At 37.0% G+C, this 26,003-nt stretch overlaps 1 protein-coding gene and 2 pseudogenes across 1 annotated transcript; all 3 read left to right on the top strand.

Moving 5' to 3' along the window:
- Positions 1-8,031: 8,031 nt before the first annotated feature.
- LOC118681380 (odorant receptor 7a-like) lies at positions 8,032-9,525 on the top strand (annotated as a pseudogene).
- A 3,805-nt stretch (positions 9,526-13,330) lies between these two features.
- On the top strand, positions 13,331-14,100 carry LOC106623724 (odorant receptor 43b-like). Its single transcript, XM_036368689.2, has one exon. It carries the CDS (start codon positions 13,333-13,335, stop codon positions 14,098-14,100), a length of 768 nt encoding a protein of 255 aa, XP_036224582.2. The 5' UTR covers positions 13,331-13,332.
- A 251-nt stretch (positions 14,101-14,351) lies between these two features.
- LOC138857517 (uncharacterized) overlaps positions 14,352-26,003 on the top strand; it is a 31,393-nt pseudogene continuing 19,741 nt past the window's right edge.

Here is a 26,003-nt window from a genome sequence, read left to right as displayed (position 1 = left end):
TCACTGCATCCAGGCGACCATATTGCGGCTGCATAATTGAGGACCGGTCGGCCGATTGCCTTGTATGTTGCCAACAACGTTTCTTTGTCCTTTCCCCATGAGCTGCCGGCAAGCGACTTGAGGATTTTGTTGCGGCTCTGTACTTTGGCAGTTATCGCGGTCGTGTGAGGAATGAAAGAGCACAGACTGTCTAAAGTGACGCCTAAAATTTTAGGGTTATTTACTGTCGGAATTTTTGTGCCATCGACTGAAATGTTCAGGTCCAGTCTGTACTCCTTCGTCCAATTGGTGAAGATGGTCGCTGTGGATTTAGTGGGGGAGAGTGTTAAGTTCCTTGTAGAAAAGAAGCGAGAAAGATCGGAGAGGTAGCCGTTTACTTTTGAACACATGCCATCGATTCCATTGCCCGACGTCAATATCGTACAGTCATCTGCGTACGAGGTCATTGAAATTCCCGCTGGTGGCTGGGGGAGTTTCGAAATGTAGAAATTAAACAGTAGCGGGGAGAGGACACCGCCCTGCGGAACCCCCTTTTTAATTTTCCTGAGTTTGGAGTTTTGACCTCGAAATAGTACGGATGAGTGTCGACCGCTCAGGTAGTTCATGGTCCACCGCTTCAGCCCTGGAGGGAGCGTTGATTGTTCCAGGTCCTCAAGTAGCGTTGCGTGATTGACTGTGTCAAAAGCTTTTGACAAGTCCAACGCTACGAGGATCGTCCTCTCGCAGGGTGGCTTCTGGTTCAGGCCATGAACTATCTGGGCGTTTATGACGCTAAGTGCTGTGGTGGTACTGTGCACTTTACGGAAACCATGCTGATGGTCTGCTAGGCTCAGGTGGTGGGTGAATGACGGGAGTAACAAGGCCTCAAGTGTCTTCACTACTGGGGAAAGGAGAGTTATCGGGCGATAAGACTCCCCTTTGTTGGCGGGTTTTCCAGGTTTCAGCAGTGGGACCACTCTTCCGACTTTCCACACATCGGGTATTTGAAGAGTGGATATCGACAGGTTGAGGACCTTGGTGAGGTAGTTTACTCCCGTTGGGCCTAGATGTTTTAACATCAGCATGTTTATTCCGTCAGGGCCGATGGATTTAGACGATTTCGCCTTTTTGATGACACTCTGAACCTCCTCATCGGTGAAAGTAAGTGGTGCGCAGTCTTTTGGCATTTTGCGCAACCGTCGGGTAACACATCGTTTGGCCTTGTCGGTCGAAGGGTGCAGTATAAACTGCCGGCTAAAGTAGCTCGCGCACTTCTTCGGGTCCGAGGAGGCATGGCCATCGAATTGGATTTCAACCCGATCGTCATGTTTCCTCGGATTTGACAGGGTCTTGACAGTAGTCCAAAGCTTACTCACACCGGTGGAGAGGTTGCAGGACTTCAGGTGCTCTATCCATTTTGTCCGCTTATGATGGTTTACCATCTCCAAATTGAGATCCCTTATTCGGGGATCACAGGGATCGGCATGGCGTAAGGTGTCGCGCTCATTTGCTAATACAGCTGCTTCGGCAGGGAAATTAGGGCGGAGTTCCGCTATTCTTCCAGCCGGTATGAAGCGAGCTGTAGCAGCAGCGATCACCTTGCGGAATTGACGCTCGCCAACGATGACGTCCGTAGGAATGGATAGTGCGTTGAAGGTGCTCTCAGTAAATTCTGTGAAGCCGACCCAGTTAGCTTTGTTAAAGTTAACATAGGTGCGGTTATCCACAGAAATAAAGTCAGGAGGTTTCTCGAACGAGATAATTATGGGCAGATGGTCTGATGCAAGAGTTAGCATAGGTCGCCAGGTTATACTATTTATCAGACCACCGCTAGCGATGGTAATATCTGGCGAGCTATTACAGGTGCCCATAATTCTGGTGGGGGCTTCGTCATTCATTGTGCAGAATGTCGAATCATCTATCTGTTCCGCCAGCTCCATCCCCCTACGATCGTTTGACAGGCAGGAATGCCAAAGATCGTGATGCGCGTTAAAGTCGCCTAGCACCAGACGGTTTTCACCACGAAGTAGCGCATCTATATTCGGGTGATATCCTGTTGGGCAACATGTAACTGGGGGGATGTATATATTAAATATTTCGAGCTCGACATCGCCTGACCGGACAGCTATTCCCTGACATTCTAGGGTAGTGTCCCTGCGGTCGATGTCAACATCGATTAGACGATATTGCACGGTGTTGTGCAATATGAAGGCTAGGCCTCCACCATTATCCCGCTCGCGATCCTTACGTAAAACGTTGAAACCTGCACAACTCAGAAGATCTGAGCGGCTGTTTAACTTGGTTTCTTGGACCGCAGCTATCGTTACGCGCTCCCGGCTCATAAATGCAACTATCTCCTCGATCTTGCTCTGGAGTCCGTTGCAGTTAAATTGTAAGAGTCGCGTTTGTCGCGGGTGTCCAGTCGTGATCCTGGGGGTGCTTGTAGGTGGTGGTTGTTGCAGCTGTGCTATCCGCATGGGCGGTTGTCGCACTATGGTGTTGGTTGGCGACGCCACTGCTTGTGATTGCGGGGGCAGACTCCCACAGCATGGGGCAACATACGACGCACTCCACTCTCGTGTGGTGCGCAGGCCAGAACACGACAGAAAGTGACACCAGCCAGTACAAGAATTGCACTTGACTGATGTGACGTTCCGGCGTATTATGGTCTGACACACGGAACAGACTGTGCGAGGAACCAGGAGTTGCTGTGTGGTTCTCGCACGGGGATTGGAGCTGGATGAAGGTGGGGGGGGGGGGGGGGAGGTTGGTCAGATTGGGAGTTGTGCTGTCTTTGTGAGCTCCTTAGGACCGTGGAGGTCCTATCTTGGCCACTCGACTGGAGTGGCAGCGCAGTGCGCGAACATGGTGCAGGTTGCACGGCCGTTGAGGCAGACTTCGCATTATTGCGTTGACAGCATGGGGCCACGTAACTCGTGGTCCACTCCCTGTGTGTCTTAAGGCCCGAGCAGGTCTTAAGATGGCTCCATCCATTGCATGTATTGCACCTAACCGAGGTGGAATTTGGATGGAGCCTTTTTGCGCATACGCAGCAGTAGAATACCTCGGGGCCCGGGTTGGACTCGATGCCAGCACGGGTCAGGAGGATACGGAGCAACCCTGCTGCTAGGCGTTGCTCCAGTGACGACAAACTTAATCTAAAACTTACCGATCCAAACAGGGTTAGATCGTCGAAATAACAGCCCTTGGCCGGATAAAATCCGGGTCAATTCCGGTATCGCAGAACCGGCTGTTGTGGGAATTGAATTCTCCACTTAGGTCCTTCACCGCGGTTTTGTCTTCGATAAATCGTTTCAAATCTTGTGAGTTACTGGTTGTCTTCGATTCGCCAAGCGTTACTTCCCAGCGAATTGAACAAGCTATACCAGTTGCTCAAACAAACGGACAGCGCTTGTGGTACAACCTTGCACTAACGCATGCGCAATAGTGCTATGATGCTTTCTTAGTGGAGAAATTATTTTTTTAGCGTTAAAAAACGTTGATGTAACCATTTATTTGGGTGTTCTATAAATTATTATAATTGATTTTAAATTTGTAATTCCATTTGCCACTTGAACCCTTCACAATAGAAAAAGTGAACAAAAATATGCAAAACAAAACTTGGCAGCATTGCAGATAAAAATTATACTACTTTATAAAGTATCCGCATACACTCCTACTTCAAGTCAACTCGATAACTTTGTTGTTGCTTTTACATGTAAGAGAGCAGAGAAATTACCAATCAAACAGTCACCGGCATTCCTCCCATACTTACCGCCCGTATCAAACCAATTTTGTCAAAAGTAGTTGCAACGCAGAAATCAGCTGTTCTCTTTTGTTTTGATTTCACCAATGTTGCCATGTTCAATTGTATACAAGATTTTGCATACATTTAGTTTTTTAGTTATAATTTTTCATAATAATATATAATTTTCATTCAATAGCTCAAAACTAAAATCCATTATTTTAAAAATAGTCTACCTATTTATAAATAAATGTATTCGTCTGTGATTTTGAGTTATTTTAATAATATTTTAAATATATTCAAGTTCATTTTTTAATTACTACAAAATATCGAGATTGGCAACCCTGCGTTGCAAAAGATTGCTCTCTCACTCTCAGCTCCCTCGTTTCTACGGAAAAAATCCAATTTTCGCGGATATCGTACCGTACAGTCATGCATTGCATGGATAATATGATCCGAAACTCTTTGAATCGAGAGAGCGCTGTAAAAGTCCACATTTTTTATAACATTTGACAGTGGTGCCACTGTGGAAAGAAATAAGTTAGGGAATTTTTATTACATTTTTTGGGAATTTGTAATTTCCACACCACCGCTGAGGTATACAAAAGGCGAGTTACCGAAGTTAGTTTTGGGTGCTCGGTTCCCCCGTAGGCCTATATCACCCATATAGGTACAAAATAAAATCACAATAATTTCCAAAATTCACAAATTAATATAAAAATATACAAAATTCATCATATAAGAAAAAACGTAAAATTTTATAAACAAGATATCACATTCACATAAGTATAATAAAGCTATGGACAGCAAATATTTAAAATAAAAAAATAAATATAACTAATGCCTAATATTTACATATATAGAAAATATCCTACACCCAGTTTACAGTAATAATTAATTATTTAAAACTATAAGGACCGAAAAGAAAATAAGAGCTTTGAAAATAACTCAACTTTATATATTTACATAGGTATATGGGAAAAAAATTCAAAAAATAAAGTTTACACACATATGCTTCCGTAGGGATTTGAAGATATTTTACAACCTACTCAATTTTATTTTATATATAAACACACTATACAAATATTTTTAATTAACAATATCACACTTCTTACGAAAAATAATGAACTGATTTTGTCAGTTAATTTTAACGGGATTTTATCTGGCAGTTCATTGTTTTGGTTGTCATCTGTTTAGTAGCTCATGAACTCGTGGTTTTTCTTGGCAGTACTGAAAGTTCATGAGCTCTCTCGAATGGCAAAGAGATGAGTTTCGGATCATTTTATCTATAATGCATTGCGCTCTCATAAGATAGGTCTTAACAGCTGACGTACGGAAGGGAGGAATGTCGGTGACTGTTTGAGCTATTAGAGTATCCTTTATGCTTTGATTCGCTTTTATGATGTCATTATAAGTTGTCTTATGTGACTCTTCCTCCCTCATCATAAGGGTAAAGCGTGTGCGCACTAGATGATGATTATTTAAATTATTTGATCTCATGAAGCCAGCTGATTTTATAATTTTATTTTTTGTTATTAGTTACTAGATAAGTATTTATGGCTAGTTTCTAGCACCTACGATGTTTTTTGTTCCTAAAACTGGGATTCTAAGCCAAAGGAAAGGTACATTTTTTTTTTATTCATAACTTAGATTTTACCTTAAGTTAAGTTTTTTTTCGATAAATTAATGTCTTAGACAATGTATAATGTTACTAGTTATAAAAAAAATAAAAAATAAGTTTAATTTCTCTGATTTATCTAATAGGTTTTTAAGGTTACGCACGAAAATAAAAGTTAATTGATGAAAATAATATACACGGTGAGTAACTGAACTTTTTGGACATGTATTGTAGTACGTAATGCATATGGGTGAATATATCAGACGAATACTGAGGGTGGCTGAAGAGGTTTTACGTGTATTTAAACTTTCAGTCAACATTTTCGTAACAAAATTTGCATCGATACCAATAATTTCACGGACTTTTTCCACCTATTCAGCGCAATTATATTAGGTCAAGTAAAAGGTTCGTTCAGTTTTTATCTAAGAGATGGCGTTATTGTTCATACTACTAGTGTTACGTGTCGCATCATGTCATATCATGAGCGATCGTCAAAGATGGACACCAGCAAAAAGAAAATTCGCTATATTTTACAATAGTTCTTCGATTCAGGCGAAAAAGCAACCAAAGCGGCTGGAAAAATTAATTTAGTTTATGGGCCCGATACTGTAAACGAAAGTGTAGCACATAAGTGGTTTGCTAGGTTCCGTTCCGGTAATTTCGATGGCAAAGATGCTTCACGCGTCGGGAGGCCTGTTGTCGAAAATTGCGCGATAAAATCATGGAAATAGTGGAAAGAGACCATCACGTGAGCACTTATTTAATTGCTGAGGAACTAAAGATAAGCCTAAAAACCGTTTGGAACCATTTGCATAACTTTGGATTCAAAAAAAGAAGAAGAAGCTCGATGTTTGAGTGCCACACGAACTAACGCAAAAAAACATGATGGACCGAATTTCCATCCGTGAATCGCGGCTGAATCGCAACAAAATCGACCCGTTTCTGAAGCGGATTGTGACTGGCGATGAAAAATGGGTCACTTACGAAGGCAAACGGTCGTGGTCAAAGCTCGGGGAAGCGGCCCAGACGGTGGCCATGACCGGATTGACGGCCAAGAAGGTTTTGCTGTGTGTTTGGGGGGATTGGCAAGGAATCATCTACTACGAGCTGCTCCCCTATGGCAAAACGCTCAATTCGACCCTCTACTGCCAACAACTGGATCGCTTGAAGGCAGCACTCATCCAGAAGAGGCCATCTTTAATCAACAGAGGAACGAATGCAACCACCTTATAGTCCGGACCTGGCACCAAGTGATTACCATATTTTCCTGTCTATAGCGAACGCGCTTAATGGTGAGAAGTTGTCCTCAAGAGAGGCCTGTGAAAATTGGCTCTCCGACGGGAGAGACGCAGTCTTCTACGAAAGGGGTATACTGAAGTTGGCATCTCGTTGGCAACAAGTTTACGAACAAAACGGCGCATATTTGACTTAAATCGGCCAATTGTACACAAAGTTATCATCTTTTGAAAAATCAAAAAACAAACCAAACTTTTTACTCGACCTAATATTACTAGCTTCTGAACGACCATGACGAAATACATTATTTAAATCTTCACGGCCATTGTTGAATCACGTAAATCACTTATAAACTTAAATACGACTCAGACAATCATCACCATAAACTGATTTCATCAATACGAATTCAGCGAATTTAGTTTTTTGAAGTTTAACACAAAATTTTATATAATATTTTATATTAAAAATGTTATTCACTAAATCTTTAATGACGTCAATATAAATTATAGGCTAGATTAAGCCTCATCTCAAAGGCGGGATTACATTTTGGGAAATAGGTAAATTGTGGTAACACAACTAAATATTAACTTAAATTTTGATAAATCGATGAGTGGTCAGAAGGTCAGAAGGAAGTCAGAGGAAGTCTCACTCTGTAGATCTGTGTGGTCACTCAAAGTCATTACTAGTTGAGAAAGAGCTTCCAGGGAAATTTCGTAAATAGTTTGATTCGGCATTATTTTACTTTTTTCAATTTAAATAATAACTAAATAACTTTAATTAAAGTTTATGCCACTAACATACTTGTATATTAGCACTTCCTGAGTTACAAACACCAAATACAATTTTAATTAAAGTACTCTGGTAGCTGCTTATAGGTAGTCCTATGATAATGCTTGACGCACTTTCGTTCTTTTAAATTCGCCAAATATCCTGGATCCCTAACATTTATAAGGAAATATGAAATGAAAGGAAGTGTTAGAAGGAATTGAGAGACAAGCTGCTCAGAAGTTGACTCAAGTAAATATGCCAGAGAAATGTATTGTTGGTGCAATTTTGTAAATTTAAATCGAATATATTGATATAAAGAAGATTGAACCTCAAATAGTCTGCACTTGCAGGTTCTATTCATATTGCAACTTAATTTAAAACTAGCCATTATCTAGATTAAGTCTTACTGGTTGAAAACTGCTTCAATTATCTAGAAGAATGTGGATAGTATAAGCTCCTTACTTTTGACAGTTGAGTTTGTCAAATAGTAAGTATAATTAAAAAGTAAAATTTTTAGATAGTCTAATTAGAATTTAATATTGTCTTGGGAGAGGGCATTAAAGCATCACTGTTTCAGTGAGAAAATATGTTGTTATTTCCCAAATAATTTTGAGGAAGTCGGGCAATCCTTGAACGGATATAATTTCAGATTTTTACCGGTTATATCGATTCGCCTGTTGTAAAAATGGGGTAACGAGAAGATCGTCTTCATTGACTGGACGAGACAAAGTCAAGGATGGAAATCTCGCAGCATCGAGTGTTATTCTGTTACAGTTTAGTCTAAAATTCATCACTCATTCGAAGACGATTTTAAACTGGTGGGTTTTCTGTTTGACTCGTAAAATTAAAGCCCAACCTTTGTGGAGGAAGAACTACCCAACAAACATTTTTGGCCGATGCTTCGCTAAGTCTTATTCGAAATAGTAAATAAATAACGGCTTGGTGAAATCTTTTCTGAAGAGTTAATGAGCGAATGTTATCTCTATATTAAATTACATTTTTTCATAATTATAGTACTCTGCGACAGTTTCAGCTTTGATCAGAGTAGTTGAAAATAAAGAGTTTCAAAGAAGATGGTCCCTTTAGTCAGATATCAAAACTAACGATTATTTTACGTTGTTAATTCAATGTTGGGAGTTTACTGGCAGGAAGCTATTGCAACCGAAAATGTTCTCACGCCTATTAGATAACACTTTTAGCTGCGTTGTTATTTCCCTTAGTCCGATATCAAAGGGTATTTGTATAATAAAAGCCATGAACGATTCATCGATGGCTGTAATACTGACCAATTTGCAAGCATAGGTTATATTATTGGTTAGTTTTGGTATTTGCGCTCAATCAAGATACATTTTGGCTTCCTTTTATCGATTGGATACCGTATCAGCCCATACGATTCTGTTGACACTTTATTTGCGAAACGTTTATTATACATTTCTTACTGCAAACCAATGTGGCTAGTGATACCTTTCCGGTTATACATATATACGTGCCTTTCGTACGCACATTACGCTGTTCCGGACCGTGTAAGTCGTTTGGGCACAAATTTCAACTTAAACGACGAGCAGAATTTTCGGGAATTAGTCAGTTGTACGGCATCGCAAAAGCAGATATTGCAGTGAGTGGTTCCACGTAAGAGTTGTATGTATATATAACATTATTTTATTTATAAGAGTGGCGCATATCGTCGGTTCGATTTTCTCAATGACCATTTTTCCGCAACTCGCAATCGCCGCCATTATTCTATGAATTTGTATGCTTAACAATTCATATTTGCCGATACGACTCACAAGGTTATCAGATTGCAATCTAGATACCTGTGTGTTTTGATGCAAACTGTACCTAGCTGTTATCAAATAACAACGCTCGGGGCGGACAGCGCTAAGTTGCTGAACGCTATCTTTCATTGCATTTGACTGGTTTTAGATAAACGCTCTCACAAGCTCATCATCTATTTCATGCATCGCGCACAGAAGGAAATCTCGTTTACTGAATTAAACTATTTAAAATCAATTTGGCTACCAAAGTATCGGTTCGTAATATAACAGCTGGGTTCACATTTTTGGTGTAATGCTTTTTCGAGCATGTTCTTCTTTCATTGCAGATTGCCAAATTCTCCTTAATATTATACACATTTATAAATGAAAAGGGGTTTTGGCGAGAAATTGAAGAAACGCTTTGAATACACATTCTTATAAAATAAATAAAGTACTGTTTCCACATTAAAGACCTCAGATAATCTAAATTGAAAGTATAATTCTTAGATTTACATTTTTAAGAGCAAAAAAGCTACTAAAGCTTTGCATGAAATATTTGTAACATACAGTTCCATAGAGGTATCGGATGGTTAGGACGTTTTGTGAAGAGAAATATTGCGGAATAAATAATCTATTGTACGATAGCCCTACAAGGTAAACTGCTCATTGAAAAAGTTTTAGCCAAATCAGACAGTTAAGAGATTCGCTACCCTCCCCTCAGTAGTATTGTTCTGCAAGAATATCCAACTGATCGGCAAAGCAGCAGATATTGAGATTTGTCTGCTCTTTGCATATTAAGAAGAGTAAGAGAGACTTGGCAATATATGGCGTTTCAAATTAGTGCCAAATACCGCAGAGATGAAATGACAGTCCGTTACTGTGGACAATATTGAATTCGCTGAGGCGTTTACAGCACCCATCATTGATATAGTTGGGAAAGTTTTGGATCTTGATAGTTCAAACTTAAAAAATTATTTATATATTGTAGAATCATTCCACTGTACGGTTCGCTTAATTTTACTGAAAACAGGAAAAAAGAAACCTCCAACATTTAAGGATTTTGATAAGCAAATAAATCTCTCCCAGGTTTCATTGAGAGATATAATCTTTGAAAATTTTAAAAAAGTTCAGACTTCGGCATTTCTAAATACCAATACTGAAAGTTTAGGATCCCTGGATCAATATCTTAGCTAACAGTTCTAAAAGGTAGAACCTACGCTATCACATATAATATAATCTACAGGGTAGCTCACTTTGAAACCTGTAAACGAATCGGAATGTGTATGCTTTTCCCAAACGCTTGTTTGCTTTTAGCTCTAATAAGGGCGGAAACTGTGTAAACCCACATACGCCCCTAAAGCGCGAACACTAAAGTAGCCGAACATGCATTTTTAATTTATTTCTTTTCAAAAAGTTCTCACTAAGTTATACTAATAACTAAGTAATATTTAAATAATTTAGTTGCATTTTGCTTAGTTGAAATAGTTTAGTTTGTGGCTGACATGCGAGGTTGTATAACCTTAATTAAAAATTCATTGTTACCGGAATAAGAGTTCAATAAGTAAATTAGCATGATTTTTTATTCTTTCCTAAAGTATTTACAATTACACAAAATTTCTTTTGAGTTAACTAATTGTGAGCAATATAAATAACTGTACTTCCTTTTGGTTAGACAGTATTTTTAAAGGTTTGCTTTTGTTACCGACGTCTTTGCACAAAGTAAGGAGTGTCTTCAAGTGCAAGCAGCATACCAATTTAGCAACTTTGGAAGTTATCAATTGTTTAGTAAGTGGAAAGTATACGCAATTATGGATTATAGTGCTTTTCGTTGAGGCAGGCTTTATTTTAGAACAATTTTTGAATATTGTGATTCCAAGTTTTTTCTTATTTGCTCACAGTAATACAGTAAGAAAAACCTATATAGCAAAGGGTTTACAAAATTAGATTTCATCGCCACACAGAAGGCGATTCAGTACTATGTTAGCAGAAGACTATCTTATCTTAAAATATATTGAAGTAAAATCTAGTGAGGTTGATATATAGCATGCATAGCGTCAGCATGATCATCGTTAAGCGATACTATATATGTGAGGACTTGAAAATAGAGCGTGTGCTGATAACCTGAAATAAATTCTCAGACGAAAGTTTTTGGATGTTCCGTGATGATACTGTGATTTTTAAATCCAATAATTAGTTGAGTATCAATCAAATGGCTCAGTTGTAATTGGGCAAAAATTATATTATTGTAACTGAAAGAAGGTGAGAAGATTCTGCCTCAAGGGATCTGCTATCTGGAAGATGTTGAGGGACAACTAGTAAATGCTGCAGCTTCAGATCAAAAACCCTGTCGATCTAACAATTGAAAGTCTCTTTGAGACCTGCTACAACACAATATTTAAGGAAATATTCTTGTTATATACTGATAACGGATATTCGACTTTCAGATGCCCAAAACCTAAATCGTGGGTTGCTTTAATAGTTATAAAAACAAATCAGTTATGAGCTTTTCGCAGTTATTTGAAATATATTAGACGAAGGGCTTACTACTGGTTTAACTTACATGTAAAACTTAAAAAAGATCTCCGTGAAACGCACGATTATATTTCAAGGCCTCTTTGCTGCAACTTGTCACTCTTGAGGGGGTTTTTTCTTGATAGCCCTAGGTGACCATATTTGTCCCGGCGACATTCGGGACGGTGTTTTTATACTCTCGCAACCTGTTGCTACAGAGTATAATAGTTTTGTTCACCTAACGGTTGTTTGTATCACCTAAAACTAATCGAGTTAGATATAGGGTTATGTATATACAAATGATCAGGATGAAGAGACGAGTTGAAATTCGGGTGACTGTCTGTCCGTCCGTCCGTCCGTGCAAGCTCTAACTTGAGTAAAACTTGAGATATCTTTATGAAACTTGGTAGACATGTTTCTTGGTACCGTGAGACGGTTGGTATTGCAGATGGGCGTAATCGGACCACTGCCACGCCCACAAAACGCCATTAATCAAAAACAAATAACTTGCCATAACTAAGCTCCGCAATAAGATACAAGACTGTTATTTGGTACACAGGATCACATTAGGGAGGGCATCTGCAGTTAAAACTTTTTTTTAAAAAGTGGGCGTGGTCCCGCCTCTAATAGGTTTAATGTGCATATCTCCTAAACCGCTAATGCTATAATAACAAAATTCACCAGAAGCAAATGTTTTTAGCACTTCTATTGACGGTGTGAAAATAGTTGAAATCGGGAGGCAACTCCGCCCACTCCCCATATAACGGTACTGTTAAAAACTACTAAAAGCGCGATAAATCAAGCACTAAACACGCCAGAGACATTAAATTTTATCTCTGGGATGGTATGAGATGACTTTATAGGAACCGCGTTCAAAATTAGACAGTGGACGTGGCACAGCCTTTTAGGTGAAAAGCCATATCTTGAGATGTGCTCAAGCGATTTCAACCATATTCGGTGCATAACGTTCTTTTCATGTTTCTATGTCATAGTGCGGAATCGGACTACAACCACGCTTACTTCCCATGTAACACCATTTTCAATTCCATCTGATTCTTTCACTTTCCACTATGCAAATCAGGTAACAATGATTATATCGGGGTAAAACTTTGCGTGAATAATGCAATTAAAGTATGCCACCTTGCGGCCAAAAATTGTCTAAATCGAACCAAAACTGTTCAAACCCCTAAGTACTAAATATGTGGACCCCAGTGCCTATAGTTGACCTTCTATTGAAAATATCAGTCAATCCACAAAGAAATCTCAAACGAGTATACCATTTGACTTTGCGAGAGTATAAAATGTCGTTTACATCCGAACTTAGCCCTTCCTTACTTGTTTAGTCACCGATTTGTTCCATATTATAATTCACTGAAAATCGCGACATATAATAGGTGAGAGAGTAATATAATTTTATTTAATTCATCATTTATTTTTAATTTCTAAGCCCGGGACGGCCGGGCTTAAGACTGCGTCAACCCCACAGTTTAAGCTAGAATCATGACTACAAAAGGCAGCCTTTCAATCCAGTTTCCACAAAACGATGCTTCAATAACAAAATTCAGATTAATTATGATTTTATGATGTGAAGGATGGTTTTTGTCCCTAGTTTTTGTTTTATCTTATTCTTTTTTATAAACAAGTATATGTTTTCGGAATATCTGTTAACGTTTCTTTTATTATTTTTATGTGGTACATCCAGAGCAAAACTTTCGAGAAACATGCGTACAATCTTGGATTTATATTATGGACGTGGTAATGAAAATTTTGAGACAAAGGAATCGTTTCAGCTTATATTTTGGTGTTGGTCACTAATGGGTATAAAACCATTGAAACCCTTCGGATTCTGTCGATTATGGCCCATGGCGTTCGGCTGGACTTGGCTGCTCATGAGCCCGGTGGCTTTTAATGTCGGCGTCATGCTAATTATGCGAAATTCATCTATGACCGTTATATTAACTACTCTACAAGCGGCAATCAATGTGACGGGTCTACCGATGAAGGCGGTCGTTGCGGCTTGTTACTTACATCGTCTACGTAGTGTCGACCCGATTTTCAAAATTTTGGATGCCCGCTATCAGAGTCCGGAAGAACGTTTAGCAATAAGAGAAAACGTTATACAATCGGCACGCTTATTTGTAACTTTTATCGTTTCATATTTCACTTATGCCACCATTTCTTGGCTACCATCGCTTTTTACGCACACTCAACCGCTAAACATATGGCTCCCACTTGTTGACTGGATTCAACAGCCGACCATACACTTCTGGCTTCATTTTCTCATCGAGGTGATTTATATATACTTTTTGCTGACCATTCAATGCATGAGCGATCTATATCCGGTTGTTTATATCAAAGCTGTACGTACACATATTACTCTGCTTACAGAGCGTGTGAGCAGGTTGGGAGAGAATCCGAATCTTACCGACGAAGACAATTATCAGGAATTAATTGATTGCGTGCGGACGCATCAGGAATTATTGCAGTAATAATTAGCTTTAAGTGCTAAATATTGTTCATTCATAAATCTGTGTTTTCTCTCTCGACTAACAGAATCTCTAGGATTGTTGGCTCTGTGCTCTCGCTCACCATCTTTATACAGTTCATAATAGTTGGCGGTATACTCTGTGTCAGCATGCTCAATATTTTCATATTTGCTGACGCGAGTCATCGGGTAATTTCGATTGTTTATTACCTTTATGTGTTGTTGCAAACCTCAGTCACTTGCTATCAGGCCTCGATGCTCGAGTTGGACTGCGAAAAGTTGCCCAATGCGATCTTCCATTGCAATTGGTTAGCTTTGGATAAACGTTCGCGTCATGTGTTGATCTATTTTCTACATCACGCTCAGGAGGAAATCTCTTTCGTAGCTGTTAAGTTTTTTAAAATTAATTTGGGCACTAATTTGTCGGTAAGTCGTGGGATGAGAGTGTATAAAGCACTCTCACAATTTTGTAAGAGAGAAATTATTTCAGTTCCTGTTTCTTTCAAGATCGCCAAGTTCTCATTTACCTTATATACCTTCATAAACAAAATGGGCGTCGGGCAGAATATAAAGGATCAATTTGAATAAAAGCCGAAAATATAAAAAATTTAGTCATAAATATTATTTAAGTGACAAGTTATTGTTTTTTTCTTAGTTTTAATTTACGACTTTGAAGCCTGATATTGTCCTTATTTCAAAGCTCATAGTTTTCCAGTACGAGAGAATGGCATGAGTACGTTTTTTAGTAGATCGGGGAATTAGAACCTTTATTATTATATATATATATTATTTAAGAATTTTGTGAGTTACTATAAATTTAGATTATATAGGTTAGAGTAGCCGTTATGCTATGATATGAGTATGCTGATGCCATTATACAAGTTGTAGGTTGTCTTATATGACTCTTCCTCCCTTAAGTCCCCTTTATTGCTTAATTATATTGGTAAGGGTTTACTTAGATCAAGATTTTCAGAGATTAGAGTGATTTAAGAGCAGTAAGACAGTTGGTATTGTAGAGGGGCGTAATCGGACCACTGCTACAGCCACAAAACACTTTTAATCGAAAATCAATAAATAGCCATAACTCCCTAATGGCTTAGAAACTGCAATTTTAAAACTTTTAAAAGAGGGCGTGGTCCCACCTTTTAATAGGTTTGTGCATATCTCCTAAGGCACTAAATCTATAATAACCAAATTCACTCAAAGCAAATTATATAACGGTACCATATAATGGGAAAATTGAACAATAAGCGTGGCACCGCTCACCTTTAGGTGAATTCACATGTGTATATCGGGGTCGATCAATTTCAACCAAATTTGGTATATAAAATATTTTAAAAATTTTAAATTCCATATGAATCCTTCTTTTTCTGATATACACATCAAGAAGAAATATATATAACGGGATACAACTTTTCACGAATAGTGACTTTGTAATGAAAACATCGGTCAATGTGTGAGATTAAATTTAGAGAGGATTATTTCCTGATACTAGTTTGTCTGTGTGTTGAAAATGGGTTGAATCGGGTCAATACTCCCGTTAGCCCCCATATACATAATATAAAGATTTTTGAAATTCCGGGTGTATATGAGTTATTTCAATAAAAACAAGAAAGCGCGTTTTACTAATAAGAGTCTGTTTGCCTAAAATGGATAAAATTGGGCAAAAATATGATAAATAACTAATATCAGGATTTTCGAGCATCCGGCTGACTTTACTCCATATGATTGGTGATGTTATGTGTGGTTCTGAATGAAACCTAGAAGTATTTTATTAGGTTCTGGCATATTAGTGGTATGTAGTATTGGCAAATTGTTAAATTTGAGTCAATACTATGCCCAACTCTCATATATTATTGATATGATTTTTGTTATCCTAACAAGTTTTATGGCGAATATGTCGGTCAGTAAGTATTATTTATATATAAAATTGCTTCAAAGTATGTTCTCGAGTATAGCTGAGCAATGTCAATATATGATTTCCGTCTTTTCACCTGACTTTAAACCATTCCGGTTGATCAAAGTGTGATATTTTAATGAAACTAAGTGGATAAGTTTTCTTAAAAATTATGTAGTTTAACGCTGAATTAGAATGAAATTATTATATACCTTAGTCTAAACCTCACACCTTCATATAATGAATTCCGATTCTCTAGTTGACGTTTTCTATATAGCTTGTAATATTATATATATAAAATTTAGCAACTTTGGTCGATGATCTATGTGTGATTATTAAAATATATAAAGAAATCTCAAACGAGTATATCACTTTGCGAGAGTATAAAATGTTCGGTAACACCCGAATTTAGAACTTCCTTACTTGTTTCATATCTAATCATAAATATTAAATAAGTTTAGTGGGTGAATATCAAGAAATATACTTATAATTGAATATAAAATCAAATGTTCATTGATTCCCCACTGTCTTGAGAATACACATAAATATTACAAATATAAAGTTTTAATATTGAATACATACATTTTAGTTTTTCATAAATGTATTTGAATAATTGTGCTTATTGTTACTTCCGACTAATTATACCCTTGAGCTCAGTGTTATCCTTGAAACTTGACGGTCTCGCAATGCATCATTGCACAAGTAAAGACAACAATGCCTTGAGGAACTCGAGTATTTGTCACACTTGTTTCTTTAGACTTGTTTGTTTTATTGCACAGTAATATTCATATAGTGTATATATTATATATATATATATGTATACATACACACAAAACATGAATTTTTGAATACATTATTCAAGCGCATATCCACTTAAGTATTATATGTTGACGATAAAATACTTACGCCAACTATTACTATATATGTAAATTTGTATATAACCGATTCTCTGGTATATATATATATATATACCATATAAAAATGGATATTAGCGTGGATAAAAAAAAGAGTTCTTTTTCGCTTGGTATTCTGAAAAATAAGTTCTAAGAGACCTCTAAGAAAGTACGTACTTCCAATTATGAGCTCTTAATTGTAACGGGAAGGTCCTTCGTCTTACAGTTTTCTATTTTTTTTTTAATTATCAGATAGAAAAATTCGAATATCGCTTCGAACTACTTGAAAAATTATCTCGTTTCATAGATTTTGTTTGAAATTTATTGCTCTACACAAGAGTCTCGTAAATTTTTTTTTCGTAAATCTGGCAGTTTGCAAGATATTAACGCTTGAAGTTTGATTATTTTAAGGAATTTTTCATAAATCGGACACTATAGTTTTGTAGAAAATTTACTGCTCTACAAAATGGTCTCTTATTACCTTGAACGTGTCTAAGAACCTATTTTTTAGGGTATCAAGCGAAAAAGAAATTATGTTTTTTTTACCCACCCTAGTGTATATACTTACATATAGAGTAGTTGACTAGTGCGCACATCTGTCTGCATTTTTAATTCGCGCGAGAAAATCTACAAGTAATGGCATTTAGTTCGCCCAGTATTTGTTTATTTATGCGCACACATGCACATTTTTGTATTTAGCTGCTTACTTCTTAATTTCTATTTTCATTGCAAATTGTTAGCGACCATTCAGGCAGTTGACAGCTTTGTGCAGTGTTGCCAATCGTTATATTTATTTCCTATATATTATAACGTTTTTATGTTAAAACACAGTTGAACCGTAATAACCTTTTCTTTTATTGGCTGTCTCTTGATTGCCCAACAGCTGGTATCACTTTAATTATTTCATCCAGCCGCTCTTTATTATCTTTTGCAGAAGAATTTTCTTGTTTTCCTAGGGCTTTTTATTTTTGCTAGAACTTGGTCATATAACATTATAGCAAATGTTTGTCTTACCTTAAAATAGTATGAAATAAAATGAATTATAATAAAGAAATAAAGTTTGCTATTTACAGTGTTTTATGTTAGTTTTCAGACTTAAGGAGTTAGGTCAGTGTAGAACTCTAAATACGCCTTACTTTGACAATTTAATCCAGAAAAGGAATCGAATGTTCTTTTTGAGAATTCGTTAAATATGTGCTTGATTGTAATAAAATACGAATCGAAATCAACTTTTCGATAGTAACGATGATTCTAGTAAAGTTCGTACGTTTTCAGCTTCATATTAATTTTGGAAAAATGGCCGATTTGAAAATGCATTTTCTAGCAAATGTTGGAAAAACGTTTGATGTCTTGAAGCTGACTGATCCGACCACTTCGACACTAAATTGGATAGAATAAGGAAAATCAATTTTCCAATTTTGTAAGTTTAGGGCCTTAAAGTGTACTAAAAGCCAAAAAAATCGACTGTTTGGAAATCCTAGACCAGCATTTAAGTTTTTATACATATTTCAATATCATCAATATTTGCTACATTGGAAATATGGGTCGGACAACGTTCTTTCAATGATTTTCATGCATTTTTTTATAACAAAAGTTAGTATATATATTTTGTATAAAAATTAATAATACTTAAGAAAAGTTTATTTAAAAACCAAAGATATTAGCGACCACATAATGCAGGTCACAATCATATTCAGCATTTTTCGTACATGGTATTAATCAAACGAAGAGTGCTCGTTTACTTTATATCTTCCTTCTATATTGGGACTTATTTGAAATTGTGATAATACTCGAATATAAAGTTTATAAAGAGCGCTATGAAGATAGTAACTGCCCGAAATTAAAAAAAAAAACATCGTTTTGGATAAATCTCTCTTTCGAGACTTGCACAACAGTTATTCATCATACTTAAGTAGCTTATAACAAAAGCACGATTCGAAAATTTTATTAAACATTTGGGAACATATTTTTCAATAGTTTTACTAACCATTTATAAAATATAAAATTGATTTTTAAACCATCTAACCCTACCTCCCCTTAAAATATAAGCTTTCCATTTAATAACAATTTTTAACACCTGCAATATGTGTTTAACTATATCGACGAAGGTTCTCTAAACACTATCAAGACTTAAACACATTACTTCTAAATTTAAACGTATTGGTTAAAGGTGTATTTGAAAAGATACAATATTTAATCAAGAAAAAAAAAATCATGCAACAGTTTTTCGGCGAGTAACGGAACATAGGTTATAGTTTCTCAGTTTGAATAGCGATATATTGGACATTTAATTCAGAAGTCGCTGACAAAGAGAGAGCTAAACAGGGTCTATATAACAACAACATAACATATGTTATTGATATCTAAACGACAATATATCAGGCTTATTGGACATTCACTCTAGGTATAGCACTGTCAACAGAACTTATGTTTTTATGGAAAATACAGAGAATAATCCTTAAATACAGATATATAGCTATGGTAACTTTTTTTGCTACTTTCAATCAAAGACCGCAGCCCGCTAGATAACGCAACATGTTACACCTCCAATGATTAATTGTGTTCGGTTTGTTTTTTGGGTCAAGATATTAATTCAAAAATATTACATTATATAACGACTCGCTTCAAACTAATTCTAAGCAATATGGCAACCACGCATCTCGCGAATGCCTTATTCGCGTACGCCGGCAGACGATCGAAATCCGAATATGCTCTTACACTGTAGCTCCATTTACTCACAGTAGCACACATATGTGTGTGTATGTATGAGTGGGTAATGGCGCAAGTCTTATATGCCCTTCAGTAGCTCTACAACAACACTGCGTATGTCGATTGCAGTAGCTTTAGCCGCTTGCCAGTCAGTAGCGCCTCATGTTGCTAGATTAAGCGCTTAAGTATTTCGTTTGTCTGTCGCTTGACAGCTTGAAATGCTCTACGTAGCAATCTCCACTATAGATTATTGCATACTCCCCCATCAGCCCTCGCGCTCCGCCATAAGTTCGCTGTTTCGCATCCAAACAATTTAATCAAGTTGCATATAAATTCATGCTACATTTTTCATTATTGTTGTTGTTGTCTTTGTACTACTGTTGCACAGCTTAACTATTCAAGCGGCTGTTTAACAGTCGCACGAATGCTGGTGGCTACCCCGGCGCCGCGTTGAGTTTTTATCCTTTCGGTGCATTTGCAAGGCGAGATGTGTTGTATTGTTGTTGCTGTTGTTGAACGCAGCCCAGCTGCAGGTGAAACTCTACATTCTTGCAACACTCAGGCATCAACTCAACTATGCTTGCAATGAAATGCGATGCTGGATCTGAAAGCTGTTACCGTTATGTTTTTGTTGTATTCAATATAATTGTTGTTGTCGGTTTTGTTTGAAATCGCATTTGTGCGTAATGAATAATATTTAAAAATTAAAGGCATACATACATTAAGACCAGAAAGTTTCCGGAAATTGTAAATAAAATGAAACAGTTTTAATCTTCAGCAATATTTATTTGTCGCTTTTAAAATATGCTCCTTCTGAAGCGATCCCACCTCGATTTCCATTCCATCGAAACATGCCTTGTAGGCGCTGTCCGGGATAGCCTTCAACTCCCTTTGCGAATTTTCTTTTACGGTCTCAATCGAGTCGAAACGTGTTCCACGTAGTGGTAACTTGGGTTTTGGAAACAAAAAAAGTCTCATGGGGCCAAATCCGGGGATTACGGTGGTTGATCTAATTGGTATTGAACGAGTTTTTGGTCAAAATCGTTCATTCTACTCTATACCAGAAAGTTTCCGGAAATTGTTTTTTTTCGATATTCGCGGTTTGGTTCATGATGAATTCGTTCCAACGGGCGTTTGCGCGAAAACATCCGTCGTAAACGGCCGGAATTGTGGGCCGGAAACTTTCTGGCCCTAATGTATGTATCAGATAAATTCCGCTAAGTGCTCTACGGGACCACGATGATAATATGAAAGGCTTTTCACGCGAATCACGATGATAAGTTAATACTTAAGAACCTTTTCTTGAAGAATATTATAATTATAGTGATAATTGTCGTATGTTGTAGAGATGCATACTACCATTGAGTTGATCTCGGATTCGATTTGGATTTCTCTCGTAAATAAACGATGTAGAATTTGAGAGTGGAAAGAAAGAAATCTAATGATATGCCGGGTGAAAAAATTTACCAACATTCCGCAATACCAAAAAAACAAAATTTCCGCATTGTTGCTAAAATCCTTTCCAGTGAGTATTATTGAGGTTTGAGAACAAGAAAAGTCGCTGAGAGGCCAGATTTGGAAAATAAGGCTACGGCGAAAGTATATCGCGTCTTTTATTGATTTGTGACTTATTGCCTGAAATCCATTATTTTCAAATAGGGCAGTTTTTCTACGATTCCCTCCTTCTGGCGTTCCAATAATGATACACTTTGCTGTTGATAGTATTTGCCTTTTCAAGCTTGTTGAAGAAAAGTATATACATACATATACTTGTATATCATATACATTTCCAAAATATATAGACGCCATAACTTTGCGAGCTGGCGCTTCGAATTCAGTTTACATCCTATGTGCACTCTGGTGACCGTGATCGTCCAATGTTCAAATTCTGGTCTTCCAAAAACATTTTGTGTATTGTTTTCACCTTCAACAGCTTTTTAGGGATATTAACTGGAACGATGTCTTCGCCTGGCGCAGAACTCGAAAAACACTCATCAAATGGTTATTCTGAACTTGTTTACCGTAGTTTACCGTAAAAATAGGTGTTGTCATCACGTAATATTCTAGGAGATCCAATAAAAGAGTTGTGACGATTAGGTGTGTCAAAATGGATAGCAAATGGCTTTCAAAATATGCTGCTTTTGAGCCAGAACTAGCATGCCAACGCTTAATAAAATTTTCCATATTCCTGTTATAAGCTTTGGCTGGGATGGCCTTCAGAGCCTTCAGCGATTGACTCTTTAAATGGCTTTAATGAACTCATGCCGCGACCCCCGAAGCGGGTCTTTGAGTTTCGAAAACAGAAAAAAGTCGCAATCATGCTTGAGTGTGGCGGCACACTATCGTGGTAAAAAATCCAGGCGTTTACGACGAATTGCTTTACGTGGATGCTACAGAACGGCTAAGTAGTATTCTTTATTGACCATTTGACCGTGTAAAATCACGTCATACCCATAAAACCACGTATCGTCACCAGTAATGATGGGTTTGATTAATGTGAGGTTCTCAGCAACGTTGCTAATCATCTCTTTTGAAACCACTACGAGACGCCAAAAGGTCCAGGTCTGTTGATACGAGTCAAGCTTTGGCACGCTTCATACCCAAAACATTAACCAAAATGTTTTGAGTCGATCCATATGATATGTTGAGATCACAGATACACTGAATGCTTTGTGCCACTCGAATACTTAGGTATTTTGAGACCAATAAAGTGTTTATAGAATTTTTCCCAGCCACAATATTTGGCGTTTTATTGTGCTCGCGTTTCACGAAACCTCTCCACTTTAACATCTGCTGTAGATGATTGTTTGACATCATTTCATCTGTCAGGATATATTCTATATGACAAGGATATGGATATGCTGATGCTGAGAAACATGATATGGATATGGATATGGAATGATAAATGCTGAGAAACATGTCGGATCTTTTCAGTGTGTTGTAGAAAGTGTTTTTTTTTTTTATTTTACTGGGAGATGCTGTGTTTCAAGCAGGAGTAACAGGGGCTCACTGTTTCAGAAATTCGTTGCTGCTTTGCTCTTTGTTTGTATGTCGAGTGAAAATACTCTGAAAATTTGCTCCGAGTACTTTCGGGCGCGACTTTGTATATATTAAATTATTTTATAAAGGTTTTAATAATTTTACAATAAATATTAGTCTTTGCTTTACATCCTTAGTGTCGATTTTCGATGGAGAGAGTTCATTTGTTAGTTTCGCTAACCTACAATTTTTTCCTTAGTCTTACAAATATCATATGTAATAGGATAATTTTTTTAAATAATTATACCCTGAACAGAGTACATTAAGTTTGGCACAAACATGTTTGTAACACCCAAAAGTAAACGTCAAAAGACCCTATTAAGTAAATTATCATCATGACGAGCTATTCGTCCGTCTGTCTATCTATATATACGCGAACTGGGCCCTCAGTTTTTATTATATCGATTTTAAATTTTGTATCAAGCTGCTCATGTGTCGGTTCTTTAGTTTTATTTGTGAAACATTTTCGTACGTAAAATTTCTAATAAGGTAGCAATATATAATATATAAATACAATTGTTTACCCAGCTGCGAAGATCCATATTTAATTTGTCTTTAAGTTTGAATAAAGATACCTTCAACTATCAACAATAGTAACTTAAAGTAGCTTTAAGTTTAAATTTCGAGTTATGTGCTTTTCAAATCAGTTTCGGTTTAATATACATATGTTAGGTATATAGAGACACGTAAAGCAGTCTACGCCAAGCTGCGCTTATCAAAAATCAATTGTAGAAATCACTAAGAAAAACTTATCGAGGCAAATGCCGGATAAAACATATCTCTAAACGCCTGCACATAGAAACACATAAATAACAGCAGCCACGTTCTTCGTATTTAGGTCACGTACTTATTGCTTTTGATTGACTGCATAGATTTAGGAGCTAAGCCACTACAATAGGCACTGCCTAATTTTTAAACAAGCAATTTACTAACAACAATAACAGCAACAAAATAAGTCACTTAACGTTGTCAAGCCAGCGCTGGCAAGCGATTTTTGCTATGTTACAATAACAACAAATGTTTAGATGCAAACACATAAACTATAAATATTTGCATATTTCGAAGTTGTAAAATATTTATTGCGGCAAAGTTGCCCAACAGCAACACCAACACTAATGTACTCCGTTGTCTATTGAGTGCGAATGGAAGTTTCATATTCTAAAATAGCCTTCAGGTTGCGGCTAAGCGTGTGGCAACAGAGCGATGAAGTTATAAGCTGATAAGTACATGTGAAGGGACGATCAAGGGGTAGAGGAGAGTTACCGCCGATCGCAGATCTCATAAAAGCAACACAGACATTGGCGGCAATGAGTCCTTGGTAGCGTTTGCTGGATACTCCACCCCCGCATTTCTATAGTTTGCCAAATATATTTTTATTGTTATTGCTTTAGTTTTTTTTCATTTTTCCTATTTTGCTTTATTTTATTTTTCTGTTGGGGTGCCTAAGCAGCCGTGCAATGTGCGACGCCCTGTTAATAGCCCAAAATCGCTGTGGCAAATATTCACCAAAGCCAATGCTGTGTGACCGGGCGTTGGTGGTGCTGGCGAAGGCGCCGCTTGTGAAACGATGAAACAAGCTGCTTATCCGGCTTAATGCAATTTAAATAACGAAACAAAAGCAAAACGAAATAATGCTAAAGGGGAAATAGAGCAATCGGAGCAATGTAGCAAGAAACGATGAAATTCTCAGCAAGATGAACATACAAACTGCTCATTGCTGACTAAATGGGTGCCTCGCTGCTATTTTTAATTCCACTTTTTTTCTTTGGAACATTAAGTTCTGCGGGCGATGAATTTGATGCCACCCGAAAACGCAGACACGTGCAATGGTTTGGAAATCATCACTGATTAGGTGGTGGTGGTGAAGGCGGAAATGTGTTCAACGTTTTGTTTTTATTTCCGTTGTTATTTAACAATTTTCGACATTTAGCAATGCATAATTAATTTAATTGTTTTGGTTCTTTGGTGTCAAGGGTGTCTTGTATTACCCTGGCAATAGTAGTCTTCAGATACTTTTGTGGTGGGAAGTTTGTGCACAATTCTTGGAAGCTTCTTTTTTTGTAAGGAACTTGGAGGTCGAACTTTGCAGTTTTATCGGATCCGGGAATCCGTTAAATTAATATAATAATATTTTCCTTATAAATATTGAATATTTATATATATTTCTAACCTTCAATCAGATTTTAATGTATTTCTAACTGTTATCTTTATGTACAAATAAAGGTTAGATTAGAAAATTGAAATTTATTTCTCTAAGTAATTAACCAAGGATCAGAAGCACCTGGTGCAGACGTGAGAGCTACTGCCCACATTCAGAATTTAAGTGATCCTTCCAACCCAGCAATGTATCTTCCTTATGAAGAAAGTGCAGTTCGCATAGATGGGAGCACAGTTTGTTCGGATGTTGTGGCATTGCCTTGGATAATAATTTTGCGAAATTTTGCGAAGAAATCTTGTCATATAAAAAAGTTTTCCATACAAGAACTTGATTCCGATCGTGCAGTTTGTATCGCAGCTATATGCTATAGTGGTCCGATATCGGCGGTTCCGACAATTGACTAGCTTCTTGGAGAAAAAATGATGTGTGCAAAATTTCAGAGCGATATCTCCAAACTGAGGGACTAGTTCGCGTACATAAAAACAGGCGGACATGCCTAAATCAACTCTGCTCGTCACGCTGATCATTTATATATAAATATATTTTAAGGGGTTTCTGACATAATCAGTTTGTATGCTCTTGTTCACATATCAATAAAGAATACTTTAAAAATGTAAAATAAATACAATTACTTTACTTATTTTATATTTTAAATAATTTTGCAACGGTTTAAAATCATATTTTCTTTGCAGTAATATACAATTCAGTGCCATTTAAATTTTCGCATTTGAATATTGTGATGCAGAGTATTTATTAACTGAAAAAACTCCAAACGATAGGTTTTTTCGTTCATAGAATTATTTTTTGTTTTAATGAAAGTTCTTATACCATAATAGTTAATTTAATTTTACAGATTTATATTTATTATTTATTGTTATCCAAAAGGTTAATGCCGTCAGTTTAGTGGTTTTGATCACCTTAATCGTCAAATGTGTTGGTAGTTTATAAAATTGGTTGACAAATGAATGTATCAAGGGGAATAAATAACAACCGTGATTCATGCACGACTGCCTTACCCCTTTGCTTTGCGGCATAGTTCTTGTAATTTTTTCTCCTCAGTGTTCACGGAGGAGTAGATTATGTGCGTAGGAAAAACAAATGCACTCCCCATACTCCCACTACAACGGCGACAACACTCCTCTTGGTGTGCGGAAATTAATTTACTCAATAAAAATTAGCTCAGTCTCAATAAGAATTTATCATTTGCGGTT

This window comes from Bactrocera oleae, chromosome 5 (assembly GCF_042242935.1).
Source record: "Bactrocera oleae isolate idBacOlea1 chromosome 5, idBacOlea1, whole genome shotgun sequence".
In the NCBI taxonomy this organism is placed as follows: domain Eukaryota; kingdom Metazoa; phylum Arthropoda; class Insecta; order Diptera; family Tephritidae; genus Bactrocera; species Bactrocera oleae.
This window is presented reverse-complemented; position numbering and strand designations above follow the sequence as displayed.